General features: G+C 34.7%; 1 protein-coding gene across 1 annotated transcript in view; it reads left to right on the top strand.

Moving 5' to 3' along the window:
• The window catches only part of LOC128011219 (growth hormone-releasing hormone receptor-like), a 34,525-nt gene that overhangs the window by 5,472 nt on the left and 12,885 nt on the right, over positions 1-16,168 (top strand). The window contains exons 2-6 of the mRNA XM_052593400.1: positions 10,740-10,848; positions 11,697-11,804; positions 13,418-13,509; positions 15,077-15,174; positions 15,997-16,129. Coding sequence (XP_052449360.1) covers positions 10,740-10,848; positions 11,697-11,804; positions 13,418-13,509; positions 15,077-15,174; positions 15,997-16,129 — 540 coding nt within the window. The remainder of the gene's footprint in view (positions 1-10,739; positions 10,849-11,696; positions 11,805-13,417; positions 13,510-15,076; positions 15,175-15,996; positions 16,130-16,168) is intronic.

Genomic DNA, 16,168 nt, shown 5'->3' with positions numbered 1-16,168 from the left:
TAATGTCGGAATTTAGGATTAATTATTGTACTAACTGAAAATCATATTTTTTATTATTTATTTTATATATTTTATTTTGATAATTTAGAATTATTACTGAAATACAACCTTTTTTTGGTAAACGCGCGTGTGAGGGGCGGAGACGCGCTGCGGAGCGTCAGACGCGCGTGAGGACCAAACACAGCAGAGCGGTAGGAAACTTCACTCCTCTTATTATTTCTCTTTTACTATAGCGATTTATTTTTAGATACGTGATCTGAGTCTTTCATAGAGTTGTACAGTTAGAGTTATTAGAGAAATATAATTATTTTTAACATTCTTTGGTCGAAGTTTTCGATTCGGCACTTCGGAGCATGTTCGCGACTCGGTTGATTCAGATCGGGACTTCGGAGCCTGTTGGCGACTCGGTTGACTCAGATCGGGACTTCAGAGCCTGTTCGCGACTCGGTTGATTCAGATCGGGACTTCTGGACTTCGGAGCATGTTCGCGACTCGGTTGATTCAGATCGGCACTTCGGAGCATGTTCGCGACTCGGTTGATTCAGATCGGCACTTCGGAGCCTGTTCGCGACTCGGTTGATTCAGATCGGGACTTCGGAGCCTGTTCGCGACTCGGTTGATTCAGATCGGCACTTCGGAGCATGTTCGCGACTCGGTTGATTCAGATCGCCACTTCGGAGCCTGTTGGCGACTCGGTTGATTCAGATCGGCACTTCGGAGCCTGTTCGCGACTCGGTTGATTCAGATCGGGACTTCGGAGCCTGTTCGCGACTCGGTTGATTCAGATCGGCACTTCGGAGCATGTTCGCGACTCGGTTGATTCAGATCGCCACTTCGGAGCCTGTTGGCGACTCGGTTGATTCAGATCGCCACTTCGGAGCCTGTTGGCGACTCGGTTGATTCAGATCGGCACTTCGGAGCATGTTCGCGACTCGGTTGATTCAGATCGGCACTTCGGAGCCTGTTGGCGACTCGGTTGATTCAGATTGGGACATCGGAGCATGTTTGAGATTTTTTTTAAATTCTGATCTCGAAGCAGGAAGTGTTTGTCAAACAGTTAATTGGTGATAAATGAATATTTGGACTTGAGGCTTTTTTTTTAGACTAGTAACGTTAGACAGACATGAATGTTTATTCAGAACGGTACTGAAAATAAGTAAATATTGTAGCTGATGCTAAATGTCTAGCAGGCTTGCTGGTGCTAACTTGAGGTAATTTTTATAAATACTGTCCAAATATTTTTATTCAACCACCTATATAGATAGATAGATAGATAGATAGATAGATAGATAGATATAGATATATAGATATATAGATTACATCTGGGGAGAAAAGAAAGGATGTGATGTTCAGAACATGGTAACTACAGTAATTATCAAAGAATTATCGTTTGGCCAGGGGTGTTTTTACACCACAGACAAGGTTTGAGAAGGAAAAAAATCATTAAGAAAATATAATTATATTTTCCTTAAGATGTTCTTCCTAACTTCAGGCCTTATTATCTTGTCATATATAACTGTGGCCTTCTGTAAAACCACAAACTTTAAAACACTTTGTTATTACTGGTGAAGATCAGATGGTCATCTCTGTTTTCTCTCAGGTACATCACAGTGTAAGCTTCACAGTGAATTACTCTCATCAGCGTAGTCCATATCAACAACAAAAATATAACTTTACTCCATATAGTGGTTATTTTGGAAAAAATCCCAGGTATTTTGAGCAGTAGGATTATAAAAAAAATGTGCTAATATAAAATTAAATTAGCCTATATAAAATTGCAAACATCTATCTTGCAGTACTTTTTTACTTAAGTACATACAAAATTGAGTACTTTTGTACTTTCACTTCAGTAAAATTGTAAAAGGAGTACTTTTACTTTTACTGGAGTAATATTTTATTATTCGTATCTGTACTTTTACTCAAGTACTTGATTTGTGTACTTCGTCCACCACTGGTATACACTGAACGCAAACAGCATATGTTGTTCTGTGTCAGCTGTGCCACAAGGATTTTTGTTTGTCTTGTATATTTAATCTTGGATAGTTATTTGAATGCTGTTATTTGCAGTAGTTCAGGGGATTGTAGTTCTCTTCCTCATTGAAGCGGTTACATACATAGTCTTGTACCTTTTGTCTTTTTGTCTGATTTTCACATACTTTATTGCTTCAAATAAAAGTTTGCTGGTTTGGTTCATGGATTATACTGCTTTTATGAAGACTTTTTTTTTCTTTTCTTTTTTTTTGAAAATGATTGGAGAAACCAGCGCTGATGAGAAAGCATGCAGGCACTGTTACATTCTGTATGACCGTGCGTAAAGTTTCATTGTTAAATGTAATGGCCAGAAAACGTATCCTTTTTTTCCCACCCGAGGCAGCTAATGGTCTTCCTCTATCACCTGCGTCCGTGTGTTTTAGCCACTCTAAACTCCAGCACTGATGGAAAACAGAAATTGCAACACTTCTGATGTCAAGGTTGCTATCTGGGGTCGAGCTTAGAGAATGAAAAAGAAAAGAGAAAACCACAAAAGTCTTTTGTGGAGTGTTAAATTCTCATTTGTCAATGGCGGGTTTGAGAGCAAGTCAAAATGACTTCAGGTATTTTTGGACACATGTCTAATTTTTCTCTCAGAAAAGGGCGTTAGTTCATCTCTCTGTGTTGGATATTCTGGCTTCTTCTGTTTCACGATGACTTTTAGTTTTTGAGTTATCCATTACGTCTCCTGCAGCAGCTGGTAAATTCAGGTGTATGTGAATTTTGTCACCAGGAGAAGGCTTTGAAATGATCTCGGGCTTTCTCACTGTCAAAAATAAGTAAGCACTCGACTTTCCTCTGGTGCATTTGGTTGTGCACTAGTGCACCCATTCCCCTGGCAACTGCACAGCAAAACCTCTATATAAAGTAAATGTGGAGGCACAAGCGGCATCTGCGAACTGAACTGGGGGACCCTTCTTGAAAACGGGGCAGTTAATGGATCTGTGTGCTGTCCTGTAGAATGGAGATGAATGTTCTCCAGGGAGGATGCACGTAGAGCTCTCTGTAAGCGAGACAGCTGGTTTAATATGGAGCAGGTGTTTTTTTCTGAGTGCCTGTACAAATATGCGTTTTCTTTTTCAATTTCTTTGCTGAAGCACATTAACATCTCAGGCCTTTGGAATTCATCAATGGAATCAGTGGTTCGGCTGGTGTGACATTTTCAGATTTTTAAAGCGGTGGTGTTTCATCAGTTACAAAAAGTGTGCCCTATTTTGATACTCTTGGATATAAATGGTTTTTACAAAGCTGCACATGCAATAAAGATCTACTTTGTCATTGACAAATGATAGAAGACATTTGCAAGTGTTGTTTTCTACAACAAGATATCCCTGCTCTTTTTGTTATATCTACCTTGTACTGAATCACAAACAATTCACACCTTTTCACAAATTCGTTTGGCTGATTAGAAAAAAAGAGTGATTCATCTGTGAATCTGAAGAATATTCTTTAACAGCTGATAGAAAATACAAGTGTATATATAGTTGTGAAATATTATCAGGATAAATTATTCTCAGATCGTTATATGCTTATCTTCACTGGTATATCATATAAGGATTTATCAATAAGTGAAATAAAATATGATATAAAACTTATTTCAGCTTCAACATTTCTTAGTTTAACTTGATTTACTAAAATGACTAAAAACTAAAATTAAAACTGAAAAAAATGTATATATATACTAAAATGTACAAAAACAAATGACTAAAACTTTCATTAAAATTAAAAAAAAAAGTTACCAAAATTACACTCAACAATTTTTTCAAAATTCTTTTTAACATTAAAAATAAAAGTTTTTTGAGCAGCAAATCAGCATATTATAATGATTTAAGAAGGATCATGTGAGTTTTTGAAAACAGAATTGTAGTAATATTTCACAACAATTCTGTTTTAACAGAATTTGTGATCAAATAAATGCAGCCCTGGTGAAAACCTTGTGCTCTCATGGCTGAATACTGTGAAGTGCTGCTGTTTTGCAGCTCAGGATCAAAACCATTAAGTAAAAGCCCATAATAGTATTTAATTGTTTTGATGAAATGCATTCTTTAATAGCAGGAAGAGAGAAATAAAACACAGACAGAAGAGCGTGTTGGCTAAAATATCCACAGGGTGCAGCTCTGAAATCCACGGAATTCAAATGTGAGTGATGTCATAGTAACAGCATGAATGCAATTATGGGCTTTCTTTTTAGTTCATGTCCAGAGAATCAAAAGCATTAGTGACAAAAGCACTGGCTCTCTTCTATCCTTTTTACACTAATTAAACCGATTGTGGCTCTGAACACGGCGGAGCATCCAGGTCAAGTTTAGCAACTGGCAGTATTAGATGTAAATGGGTGTTGAACATGGGGGTAAGCGTAAATATTTCCTTTGTGTAATGAAGAGGGCATGAGACTTTATGAATGGAGAGAGACCTTAAATATGCTGCTTGCTTACAAATCAACTCTGACTAATATATTAGAAATACTTTACAGAGTCAGTGCTGATTCAATTACTGCTTGCACTGTCAGTTATTATGAGCAACAACTCAAACAGAGGTTTAATTACTTTTATGATCATGCATAAACCCGGTCAAAGGACTGCATTAGTTTAAACCGCATGATACTACATGAATGACTCTTAAAGAGAAACATCATAGTCATATTTCACTTGCATTATGACTTTATTTATATGACAGTCGGGCACATTTTCCCTCCAAATTCTCAATACTTAAAAAAAAAGAAAGAAAGAAAGAAAGAGAGAGAACTAATGCATTGTATTAATCATAATACAAGATTAGAAATCAGCCTGTCTGGACACCGAAAACATGAGCAGAACAAATTGTACAACAAGCACATAACACGATCATATTTATATTATTGGAAAATTAATGCAAAAATTAACCCAAATGAAAATTGTCACAATGCAAAAAATATATGTGCTGAAAAAAATTAACTTAATTCAAATTTAATTTGCTTCACTATTCAATAAATAATATAAAAAAATTATTTATTAACAATGTCAAAATATGCAAAAATAGTTTTCATGTACCTGAAATAAATCATTTACTGTTTTTCCTATGTACTTATACACTTCTATATATACACTTTTTTTTAAATAAAAACAAATAAATTAAAATCGAAGTCCTCAAAATCTCACAGAATCTAGTTGCAGAAAAATAGGCTTCTTGTACTTAACGTAAAATGTGATTTATTGTTTTTCTTTTGATTTTGGGGGTGAAATATGACCCAGACAGCATTCATAAGCTTCACCCAAATAGTAACCTAATTCTGCTGTTTCCCCACAGATAACATAACCTTGAAGAAACAACTTGAAGCAACACTCCCATAAAAGCACTCAGGGGAGGCTTGTGTCACAAACTCAATTCAAGTCCAGAGCGTTTTGGGATGTTTCTAGTCTTGCTTTCTAAAAATAGTATAAAGCGTACAGTATAATGGTTTCAGAGCGCTGTCCGGATTACTGCTATCAGAGCAGAGTTTGGGCAGCTTAGAGAAACTGAAGAGGTGATGTTGAGCTTGACCTGCTTTCATTAGCACTAACAGTACACTGTGCTTCTGCTTCGTTTTCACCTTTTCTTTCTACTAGCAGAGAATGCAGGAGAATATCTGGTGAGGTTATATACACCTGACCTGAGAAGTTTGTTACAAACACACACCGACTCCTGTAGCAAAACAGTGAGTGTTTCAACATTTCATCAAATTTTCTGCTAGTGTTTCTTCAAGACGTATAGCAGAAGAACGATTCAGCTGTCTAGGATACTGCTGCTGATGATGATAATGACACGGATGTGTGGCAGGCTTTCATCTGGGTTATGGATAAGGTGAAAACTCCTTCAGAAAATCTCACAGTGGCGAAAACCACCATATAAATGCAAATTTTTTATAGGCCAAAATCAGGAGATGAGCATTTTAGCACTTCTGGTTGTGTCCTCCTGAAGTCAGCATTTTAATTTTTTGATGGGTTTTTGGTTAAACACCTGATAGAAGGTCTCTGGTTAACAAGCTCAAGATATTTTCACATTTTAATGATTTTTTTAAATGCTTTTACTTGTCTTGAAAAATAAGGTGTGCTATTGCTAAAAAGTGGGACTACAGTGTTTGTTAAACTTTTTCATACTGAGCAGATAAACTCATCTACTCATTAGTCGCTTTCACAGGCTCCTTGTGTTTATAATCATGCTCTTACAAACTATTCTGCAATCATTTGAGTTTGCCTACAAAAATACACACTATTGTCCCTTGGTTTGATTTATCCACCTTATTTTTTAATGCAGAAGTAAGCTGTTTTCTCTGAATGTGCAAGACTAACAGTTCATTATTCACACTAGGGAAATAACAAGAAGAAGAACAAAGTGCAGACAGTAAAACTGTTTGCACTACAAACCACTGTGTTCATAATTAAGATAATATGAAAAAAAGAAAAGTAAGACACACCAGTTAGCAATATAAAGCAGCAAAATGAGCTGTTTTCTTCAGCTAAACATAGCTGGAAGTGAATGACGGCAAAAGACCGCTCTTACTTGAAAAATAAGGTGGATTATGCGGTGTTAATAGTTTTATGTTGCAATAATTTCACATTCATTCTTTAACTTATACAGTAGTGTAGAAACAACATAAGGGCAGTATGTTTTTAATATTGTATTTTATGACTGAAAGCAACTAATTTTATTGATGTCTCTATGAAATTATAATTTTCATTCAACATTACAGTATAATTAAGAACTATCAATTTTAAAAAGTATTATACTGTACTTATAAAAATAAAATAACTTGAACTTAAAACAAACTTCATATTATTTGGCTGCTATTATTCTAAGAGCTGCTGCTACTGAACGTGACGTGGATCTGACACACATGCTTTTCATTTCATTCGCACTTTAATATGAAATGATATAGGATACTGCGCGATGGCATATTTGTGTGTGCAGATGACATACAGTATGGCCTAACAACATCTCACCTGACTGCAGTTCACTCTTGTTCTACTGAAGCTCCGTCGTCACCTTTTCTGTTTCCACGATCGTTTGACTAGCATCTGATGCTGAGGTGAAGTTGAAGTGCGCATCTGTAAAGTCCCCCTTTTAATGTGGTGGTAAAGATGGTCTGCATTTAAATTAAATGCAATTCTTGTCAAGAAAAACAGAGACTGCAAAAGGGGTGGCCAACCTCCGTCCCTGCGTTAAATATGTTTAATGCCATTAAAGGGTTAGTTCACCCAAAAATGACAATTAGGCTGTGCTTTACTTACACCCGAGGCATCCTATGACTTTCATCTTTCAGACGAATCCAGTTGGAGTTATATTAAAAACTGTCTTTGATCGAGGGCCCTATGAAATCTGTTTTATTTTTTCCTAAATTCCATTTTATTTTATTTTTAAATTCAGTTTTTTTCTGTTTTAAGATTTCTCTTTTTTATTGTTACCAAATTCTGTGTTTTAGCATGTCTAATTATTTGAATGCATAAAAAACTTTTTTTTCTTTTTTTTCTTTTTTAAAGTAGCCTTATAAATGCCCCCCCCCCCCCCCCCCCCCCATAAAACAGGAGCCCATTAAACAGGAAAAATGAATCGGCTGCACTATCCCGCTAAATATAGACAGCATTATTTTATACTGATATGGGTATACAGGCTACTATGATGAGACAAACAGCCGTTAACTAGATGATGCTATTGTTTCGCTTCTTGAAGTGGTAGTTGGCTGGGCTCCTCAGAGGACAAATGTCCAGAGCTCAGAGATTGAGTTTCATTTAATCTGGCTTCCGTTTGAATCATTTTGAAGGGCTCTCCATAGTTTTTCATCATGTGAGATGAATAGAATAATTAGATTTATAAGGCTGCTGTAGTTCTTAGGGTAGCCTCGTAAAGAATGTTCCAGGACGGGGGTTTTTGATCGTAAGTACTGCTTTGGTTCAAAGCGGGATAGAATGAACTCCTGGTGGAAAGTCAATCTTTCGACGGCTCTCCAAAGCTGTCATCTCTGGAAGACCTCTCAAGAAGACTATTCCCTCGGTTGCTTCATTTTTAGAATCATTTCCATCAGCTCGCGATTTCTCTGCCTCTCTTGTTCTCTCTCAATCTTTTTATGTACGTATACTACCAGTCAAGATAAAGATTTTTTTTAAATGTTTTTGAAAGAAATGTCTTAAAAAAATAAAAAGATACAGTAAAAACAGTTAAATTGTGAAATATTATTGTAATTCGAATACCAATTTTCTATGTGAATGTATTTTAAAATGTAATTTATTCCTGGGATGCATCTTTACTCACATGATCATTCAGAAATTATTCTTATTTGCTGCTTGAGGAAAATCTCTTATTATTAACAATGATGAAAGTAGATGTGCTGCTTAATATTTTTGTGGAAACCATAATTTTAGATTTTTGATGACTAGAAAGTTCATAATAACAGCATTTATTTGAAATATAATTTTTTATAATATTAAAATTGATTTATTGTGACTTCTAAAGAATTGTATTTGTCCTTCTGAATAACAATTTTAATTTCTAATTAAATTCTGTAATATATATTTTTGTCATTTTAATTCATTTTTTGTTTCGTTTATTATATTACTATAGGGTTCATGTATTTTTATTGCACTTTAAGTTTTCATGTAAGTTGTTCATTCAATTTTTATTTATTTCACTTGGTTATTTTGGTGCTTCTGCTCAAACATATTTCAGTTAGTTGCCAAGGCACCAAGGTGACTTTTAAATCTTTTATTTAGTTTAAGTCTAAAATACCCCTCCCATATATTTATTTCTCTAATATTTATATTTAAAAAAATTGTTCAGCTATGTCAGGTCAAAATCTTTTAGATTCTATAATAACCCTGCTGTACTGTGCAATAACAGAATTAATCTAAAAACAATCCACTTTCTCTTCTTCTCTCCACTTCTGTTTTCTAACTGTGCTGTATTTTTTCCTTAAGACATTGAAAATGGCAAGTGATAATATCTCCCTGCGTCTCTAAGGATTAGCAGATATAGAGAGATAAATGTTGAGAAAAACCAGCGCATATGAGATCGAGCTGCTGTATGAGACTAAAGAACCTGACGCAGATAGGAACACACACACCGTCTGCTTCCTCTCTAGACTTGTTTACGATCTTGAACGGCTCAGTGTTTTTGAAGACATCTTTTAATGAACAATACCCAGACGCTGACCTGTATTTTTCATTCAATGAAAGCTCCCTCTTGTAGCAGAGAGATGTGAGCACTTTGGAGATGATTTACCTCTAAAGACAGAATATAAGCACGTACAACCAGCCTTATCAAACGGCCTGTGAAGAGCAAAGTGTTGAACTTATACCTTCTCTTGCCTAAAATAATATTTATTGAACTTTTCAGAATGTTATTGGCAAAATCTTATATCAAACTAAATGTTATATGGCGGGTGTAATTCACAAGAAATGGTGCTGTGTGTGCGTCATTGACTTACTATTGATGTGAATACACTGTTGGGGGCGGTTTTTGAAAGATTTTATTCTTTTCTTTAAGAAGAATTCATTAATTTGATCAGAAGCGACAGCAAAGACGTTTATAATATTACAAAAGATTTTTGTTTCAAATAAATGCTGTTCTTTTGAACTTTCTATTCTTTTTTTTCGTGAGCAGCAAATCAGCATATTAGAGTGTTTTCTGATGGAGCATGTGACACTGAAGACTGGAATGAGGCGTAAAATTCAGTTTGATCATGTGAATAAATTACATTTTAAAATGTATTAGAATAGAAAACACTTATTTTAAATTGCAAAAATATTTTACAATATTGAGGTGTTTTATTTTTATCAAATAAATGTAGCTTTTTTGGTGGCCATGAGACTTTTTTCAAAAAAATGGCTATGTATAAATATGGATATACATGTGAAATATTGGGTTAGATCAGTTCTCTTTTCATTTCAGCTATGGAGTATTATGAACTATTGGTACCACATGTTTACAACTCATTGGGGATTTAAAAGTTTATAAAAAGGCCATTGAACATTGAACTTATATTTGTTACGCAGAGATCTCCCTACACTGCTTCTGTAATATCTGGACCTGTTACTTTGAGCCTGAGGTGCTGCAATACTAGTTTCTTAAACCTTTTTGAACAATGATACAAATTTCCCTGAATATTTCCCTGAGCGTTTCCCGAGAGTAAGCCATGAGTCTTTGATTGTGATTGCTTTCAAAAGCTGCTAGAGCTCACAATAACATTTGAACTCTTAAACCGCAAAGATTCACTCTGAAGTGTTTGATTGGAGTGTGATCACATGTTCATAGTTAATGAATGCATATGTTTGTGCATGCCATATGTTGAAATGGTTTTTGACGAGGGCTACTTCATTAACAGCCACTCTGAAAGAAACAATGATTTGAAATGAAAGATGGGGGTATTTTTGAAATGGCATATCTGATTTCTTTTCAATAACTTCAATATAGCGCAACAACTATCCATTGAAAAGAAGAAATCTCACCTTTGTGCTAATGCAATCAGAAGTGATGTTTTTCTGTGCTGTTATTACCATTACAATTTCAATCTATTTTACTTTGCACCTAAGCACATGTCCTCTTTGTCTGCAAGTGTCAGGATTGCGTCTGCAATTTAATCCTTTTTTTTTTTTTTTTTTTTTGCATGAGTGTCTGAAGAGGGATCTTTAAGTGATGTGTTATAAGCTAGACCTGCATTTTAATGCATCACTCACTCTTTTAATATTCTCTCTCTGCAGGTGTTGTCTAGTTTGCATCCTGAGTGTGAGTATATCTTTCAGCTGGCAAGAGATGAGCAGCGGTGTCTCAGAGAGATCACAGATCTTGGAAACCTCAGCAGCTCTTCAGGTAGAAACAAACAGACGCTCCTGATGAGATGTTGAAGGGCTTTTTACTCCCAGCATGTGAAATGCATGCTAAACAGAACTGAGGTTTAATTGAGAGCAAATGGAGACTTTTCTTCCTTCTCAGATTTGTTAGAGATATACATTTCTGCAATCAAAAGCCAGAGGTCTCCGAATGCACTCAAACATTCCTCAGTTTTATCCAAGGCTAAATAACATGACCGTTCATAAGTTTTTATCAGTGTTGAAAACAGTTATGCTGATGTGAAAACCATTATACATTATTTTTCAGTATTCTTTGATAAATAGAATGTTCGAAAGAACTGCATTTATTTGCAATAGATGTCTTACTGTCACTTTTCACAGAAATCTTTATTAAATTATTCAAATACTTACCTCAATCCTGAAAGAATATACTATATTTTTTTCTTCTGTAAACCATACCATCATGAGTAATTTCTGTTGTCAAGCATTTGAACTTTTACACTTTTTTTTTTATTTGAAATAACATGAAAATTTTAAATAAATCACATCTGCATAGCATTTAAGACTGCCATAAGCTGCCAGTGGTGACAATCATAGACCGAGTTTAGGATGAGATCACACTCATTGTTATGCAGTGCCATGCGTTTGCGTTTCCCAGTGGATCCCAGAAGTGAAGGGTGTGTTTGGCAGCAGCTTTGCAGGAGATTCACATGCACAGATGTACTTGTGGTGATCCAACATGGCAAACTGAGTATTGATAAAGCGAATTCTAGCTGTTATGTGCCACAGAAAGCCTTTCGGATACATTGTTTTCTTGATGTTTGGTGATGGAGTGCATGGGTAAAAACAATCTCTTTGTGTGTGAAGGTTGTCTGCCAGTATGGGATGCTGTAGTGTGTTGGCCCAGAGCTGCAGTGGGTGAGACGGTCCACTTGCTGTGTCCTGCTGTTTTCTCTCTCTTCAAGAACAACACAGGTGACACACATACACACCATCCACATCAAACTTGTGCATGATTCAAAACTGAAGTTAAAAATTACAGTTCAGTACCTGAATGTAAATTAGGTAAAGGTAGCAAACTGGATGCATAATTGAAATATGAATTTAAATTGAAATAAATAAATAAATAAATAGAATTAATAGCTGATATAATTCATATTCATATAACATTGTTTGGCAAATAAATGAAATTAAACTTTTTCATTTATAAAATAATATTGATAGGTCATTTTCTGTGTCTGTGTATATATACATGCATGCATACATACATATATTTGTGTGTGTATTATATTTTATATAATTTAATTAAGAATGAAATTTAAACGTTTTACTGTTTTAGTTAGTCCAAATGCAAAGAAACGTATGTACCAGTGTTCTATGATTAATAATTTTTTTCATTTAATATCCATCCATGCATTTTATTATTAAATTAATAACCAATATTTTAGATAACCATTCATATTCGTTAAATAAAAATAGTTTTTATTAGTAATTAAAATATTGTATTATATGAATAACCAATTAAATTTGATTAAATGTTTTATGCGATTTATCCATGTACATAATTTTATAGCATTAAATTAAAACATTTTATTATTATAACCGACATTTGATATGTAACAATTTATATAACTATATAATACAATCTATTAAAATATCGAATTTGTCATTATGAATTATCCATGCATTTTTAAAATTATTATTTATATAAAAAAAATGTAAATTATTTTTTTAAGCAATTTTTTTTCGAGAAATTAGTATCAATTTCCCTTGATTAGCTTCTTAATTAACTAACTTTAATTTAATGGAATAGTTGAAAACTATTAAAAAGAATGTTGTGGGCATTTGTGGTGCTGTTTGGCAAAATTAAAACATTTTTGTTAATTGTTTTGACATCACTAAAAGCACTTAATGAAATACACATAATAAAAACATAACTGGGCAAAAGATGTGCTTATTTTTGTTTTGATAGAACTCCAAATGTCTGGAACAGTTGAAATGTTACTGTCTAATGAACTGAAAGAGAGTTTGCTCGACCCTGCTCCATACATGCATTTCAGTCTGGTTTCAGTCTGTGAGCTTTAACAATAGACACATCTAGCTTGAGAATATAAATGAAGTCCTGCAATGGTAAAATGCTCAGCCTCAATTTCAAGGCTTAGTAAGTTTGAGCCAAAGTAGGCAGGTTTTCATATTAGCCACTGTAATAATATTGCACCGAGTCTCCACAGATCCAGCAGAATAACAAACGAAGCTCGGTCTGAGCCCGGCCAAACACTGCTTTCAAATCTGAAAGCTCTCAAATGAAATTGTGCTGCTGCAGTTTCATCTGATGGCGACTAAAGCAGCACTCCATCATTGTATCTCTGTCTCGTGTAGAAAAGGATACAGACCTGATTTCACATCCAGCTTTAGCACAAGCTAAATTTATGCATTGCTTCTCATTCTCTAGAGAAAGAAATCAGTGCAAATCGCATGAAATGCCAACTTGTGTTTATTCATTTATTTTGAAGAACTTTTTTGAAAAGCTCGCAGAGATTGTTTTGAATTCTTGTCATTGACCTTTGACCTTTAATTCATTGCTCTAGGTATAGTGAGTCGTAACTGCACGGCTGGCGGCTGGTCACATCCGTTCCCTCCTTACCACGAGGCCTGCATTGTTGAGGATGAAATCCCTGAGGTCAGACATATTCTGAAGCTCATATTCACATATATTTGATAGTCATTTCTTATTTATCCATACACTTTTGCTTAAATCTCCTGCTTCTCAGATTGTTCTTCAGAGTGAAAAAACACAGTAATCTCACAAGAGTATCTTTGTTTAGATTTGTAAAGACAGTCAATAATCTCAAAATCAACTCGAACATTTCACATCAAATTTTTTTTCAAGACCAGTAGCTCTATAGTCGTACTGTATGTCAACAGTTGTCTTCTTTTGTATACAAATTTTAGGCATCTGAGACAACTGAAACTTATATGAAACACAATTGAGATCTTCATTAATGATGTCCCCTGTTTATGAACATCTTTATCCATATGCATACAGCATATCATAATTCTCACGAGGAATAGTACATAAAGCTGCGGTAGGTAACTTTTGACGCTCTAGCGGTTAATAAACAGAACTGCTTGCGTCTTGCGGAAGAACATCGTAGCCGGAACTACTTCTCTCTGTTTAGGTCTATGAAGAATCACAAAGGTACTGGGTTACTCCGCCGCGGTACCCCCGAAGCAATCTAAAATATTTCTAATATAAACACTTATTATAGGTGCACCCTAGTGATTCAGGACAAGCCAAAAACACGGTTTGGAAAATGGATTCATGGTGTACTCGCTGATTATATACATTTTTCTACATTTTGAACACAAACAAAGTTACGGACTGCAGCTCTGATTGGTTGTTTTTTTACCGGGAGCGCATGACTTTCTGCAAATGGCAATAGGACACTGGGAGGAGCCAGAGGAGCTTGATTTTTTTCACAGATTATCTGTCTCATATTCTACTGTCAGGACATAATGACAGGTTTAACAAATATGTAAAAAATATATTTTTACAAAAGTTCCCTACTGCAGCTTTAATGGCTTATAGTTCTAAAAGTTCTTTGAAAGTTTTTAATTTTATGATGAAATAAATGTTGTTAATATACAGTGTTAATAATTGAATATTTATTATATTTAATATGTATGTAATATTCTTTCTTTCTTTAGACTTTCACAGTCATGTCTGTCTCCATTACTGCAATTGGCTTATAGAAGTTTTTAATTTTATTATAAAATTTTAAAAATGTAGTTAATTTACAAATAAATGAATATGTTAATTATAAAGTCATTGAAATGACTAAAATATTTAAAAGACTCCATTTAAATTGAATGATTCATATGTATATGTATATGTGTGTGTATATATATATGTATTTATATGTACATATAATTATTATTTTTTTATTTTACTAAATTTTACTTATTTTTACTAAAAATGGAAACCAAATCTATAATATTTTATTATGCTTGTTTTGAGGCTTTAGGCTTTCACAGTTATGTCTGTCTGTCTTAACTGGTAATTAAATGAAATCAAATAATTTTTCATTCATTTCATCATTTCTAGTGTAGGATTTATTGGCTGACTGATGTGCAGATTGATTGGTTTAGCTCTTTCATCTAAAGGAATGTTTATTGTATAGAAACAGACTCTCTGATCTGAACATGATCATTCTGATGGAACTGAATTCCGCTCGTTTGTCCCTCAGGAGTCGTATTTCTTCACTGTGAAACTGATCTACACTGTTGGTTACGGAGCATCACTGCTGTCGCTCTCTGTTGCCGTGGTAATACTGCTGCTCTTCAGGTACTGCGCTCTACAGTGCATTCTTACCATAGATACAAACTCTTCATCTTTAGGTGACAACTCACTTTTTTAAGATCCAAATAGGTCACCTATAAGATTTGCTTCGATCCATTGAGAAAGTGTTTTGGCCGGGGTGGGGCGTTGCAGACTGGTTATAACTTATTATATTCAGTTATGAAAAGGTAGACTGGTCTTATATGTATTGGAAATGACTCATAACCATTTGGCTACTGCTAGTAAATTTTCTATATTATTTTCTTTACTCTTATAAAATATTTTGGTCTAATCAGCTGATATTGTCTTAAACAGCCTGTACAGCACTCCAGCTTTTATAACATGTGATTCTGACCAGATATATTCAGTCTTGGTTTTTGTAAAATATTTCAACCAGATGTTATTTTTTTTGTGCGTGTAAAAAATGTACATTTTGGACATATAAGTTAATAAAATATTTTTACAAATACCTTAAAGTAACTAAAATTCAGCATGTACTGTAAGACTAATATCTTTAACAAAACATCCATGTGGAGCATGCCCCACCTTTTTCCCCATCCCCCCCCCCTTACCTGTTTGCATCTCTTCTTACTGATGGACTATAAAACCCCCCAAATCCCACACGCATTGCTGATATAACCCAAGTTATTATAAATAATTGCTTTAATATAGTTAGACTTATGTGAGTATCCTTTAGCATGTTTAGCTACTTTTTTTACACAAACTTGTCATCATTACCTCTTTAAAGAAGCTTGTAGCTTGGAAACTATTTTGAAAGTAGTTACTGCAGCACTGGACAAAGTCTTAACTGTTGTTTGTATTCTGTAGGCGATTGCACTGCGCTCGAAACTACATCCACATGCAGCTGTTTTTCACCTTCATCCTGAAATCGGTGGCTGTGTTTGTCAAGGATGCTATGCTGTTCTCCAGTGACGACACGGATCACTGCACACTCTCCACAGTGAGTCTCTGATCTAACAGCCTTTAAACCTGGTTTCCT

This window comes from Carassius gibelio, chromosome B23, assembly GCF_023724105.1.
Source record: "Carassius gibelio isolate Cgi1373 ecotype wild population from Czech Republic chromosome B23, carGib1.2-hapl.c, whole genome shotgun sequence".
Lineage (NCBI taxonomy): Eukaryota > Metazoa > Chordata > Actinopteri > Cypriniformes > Cyprinidae > Carassius > Carassius gibelio.
This window is presented reverse-complemented; position numbering and strand designations above follow the sequence as displayed.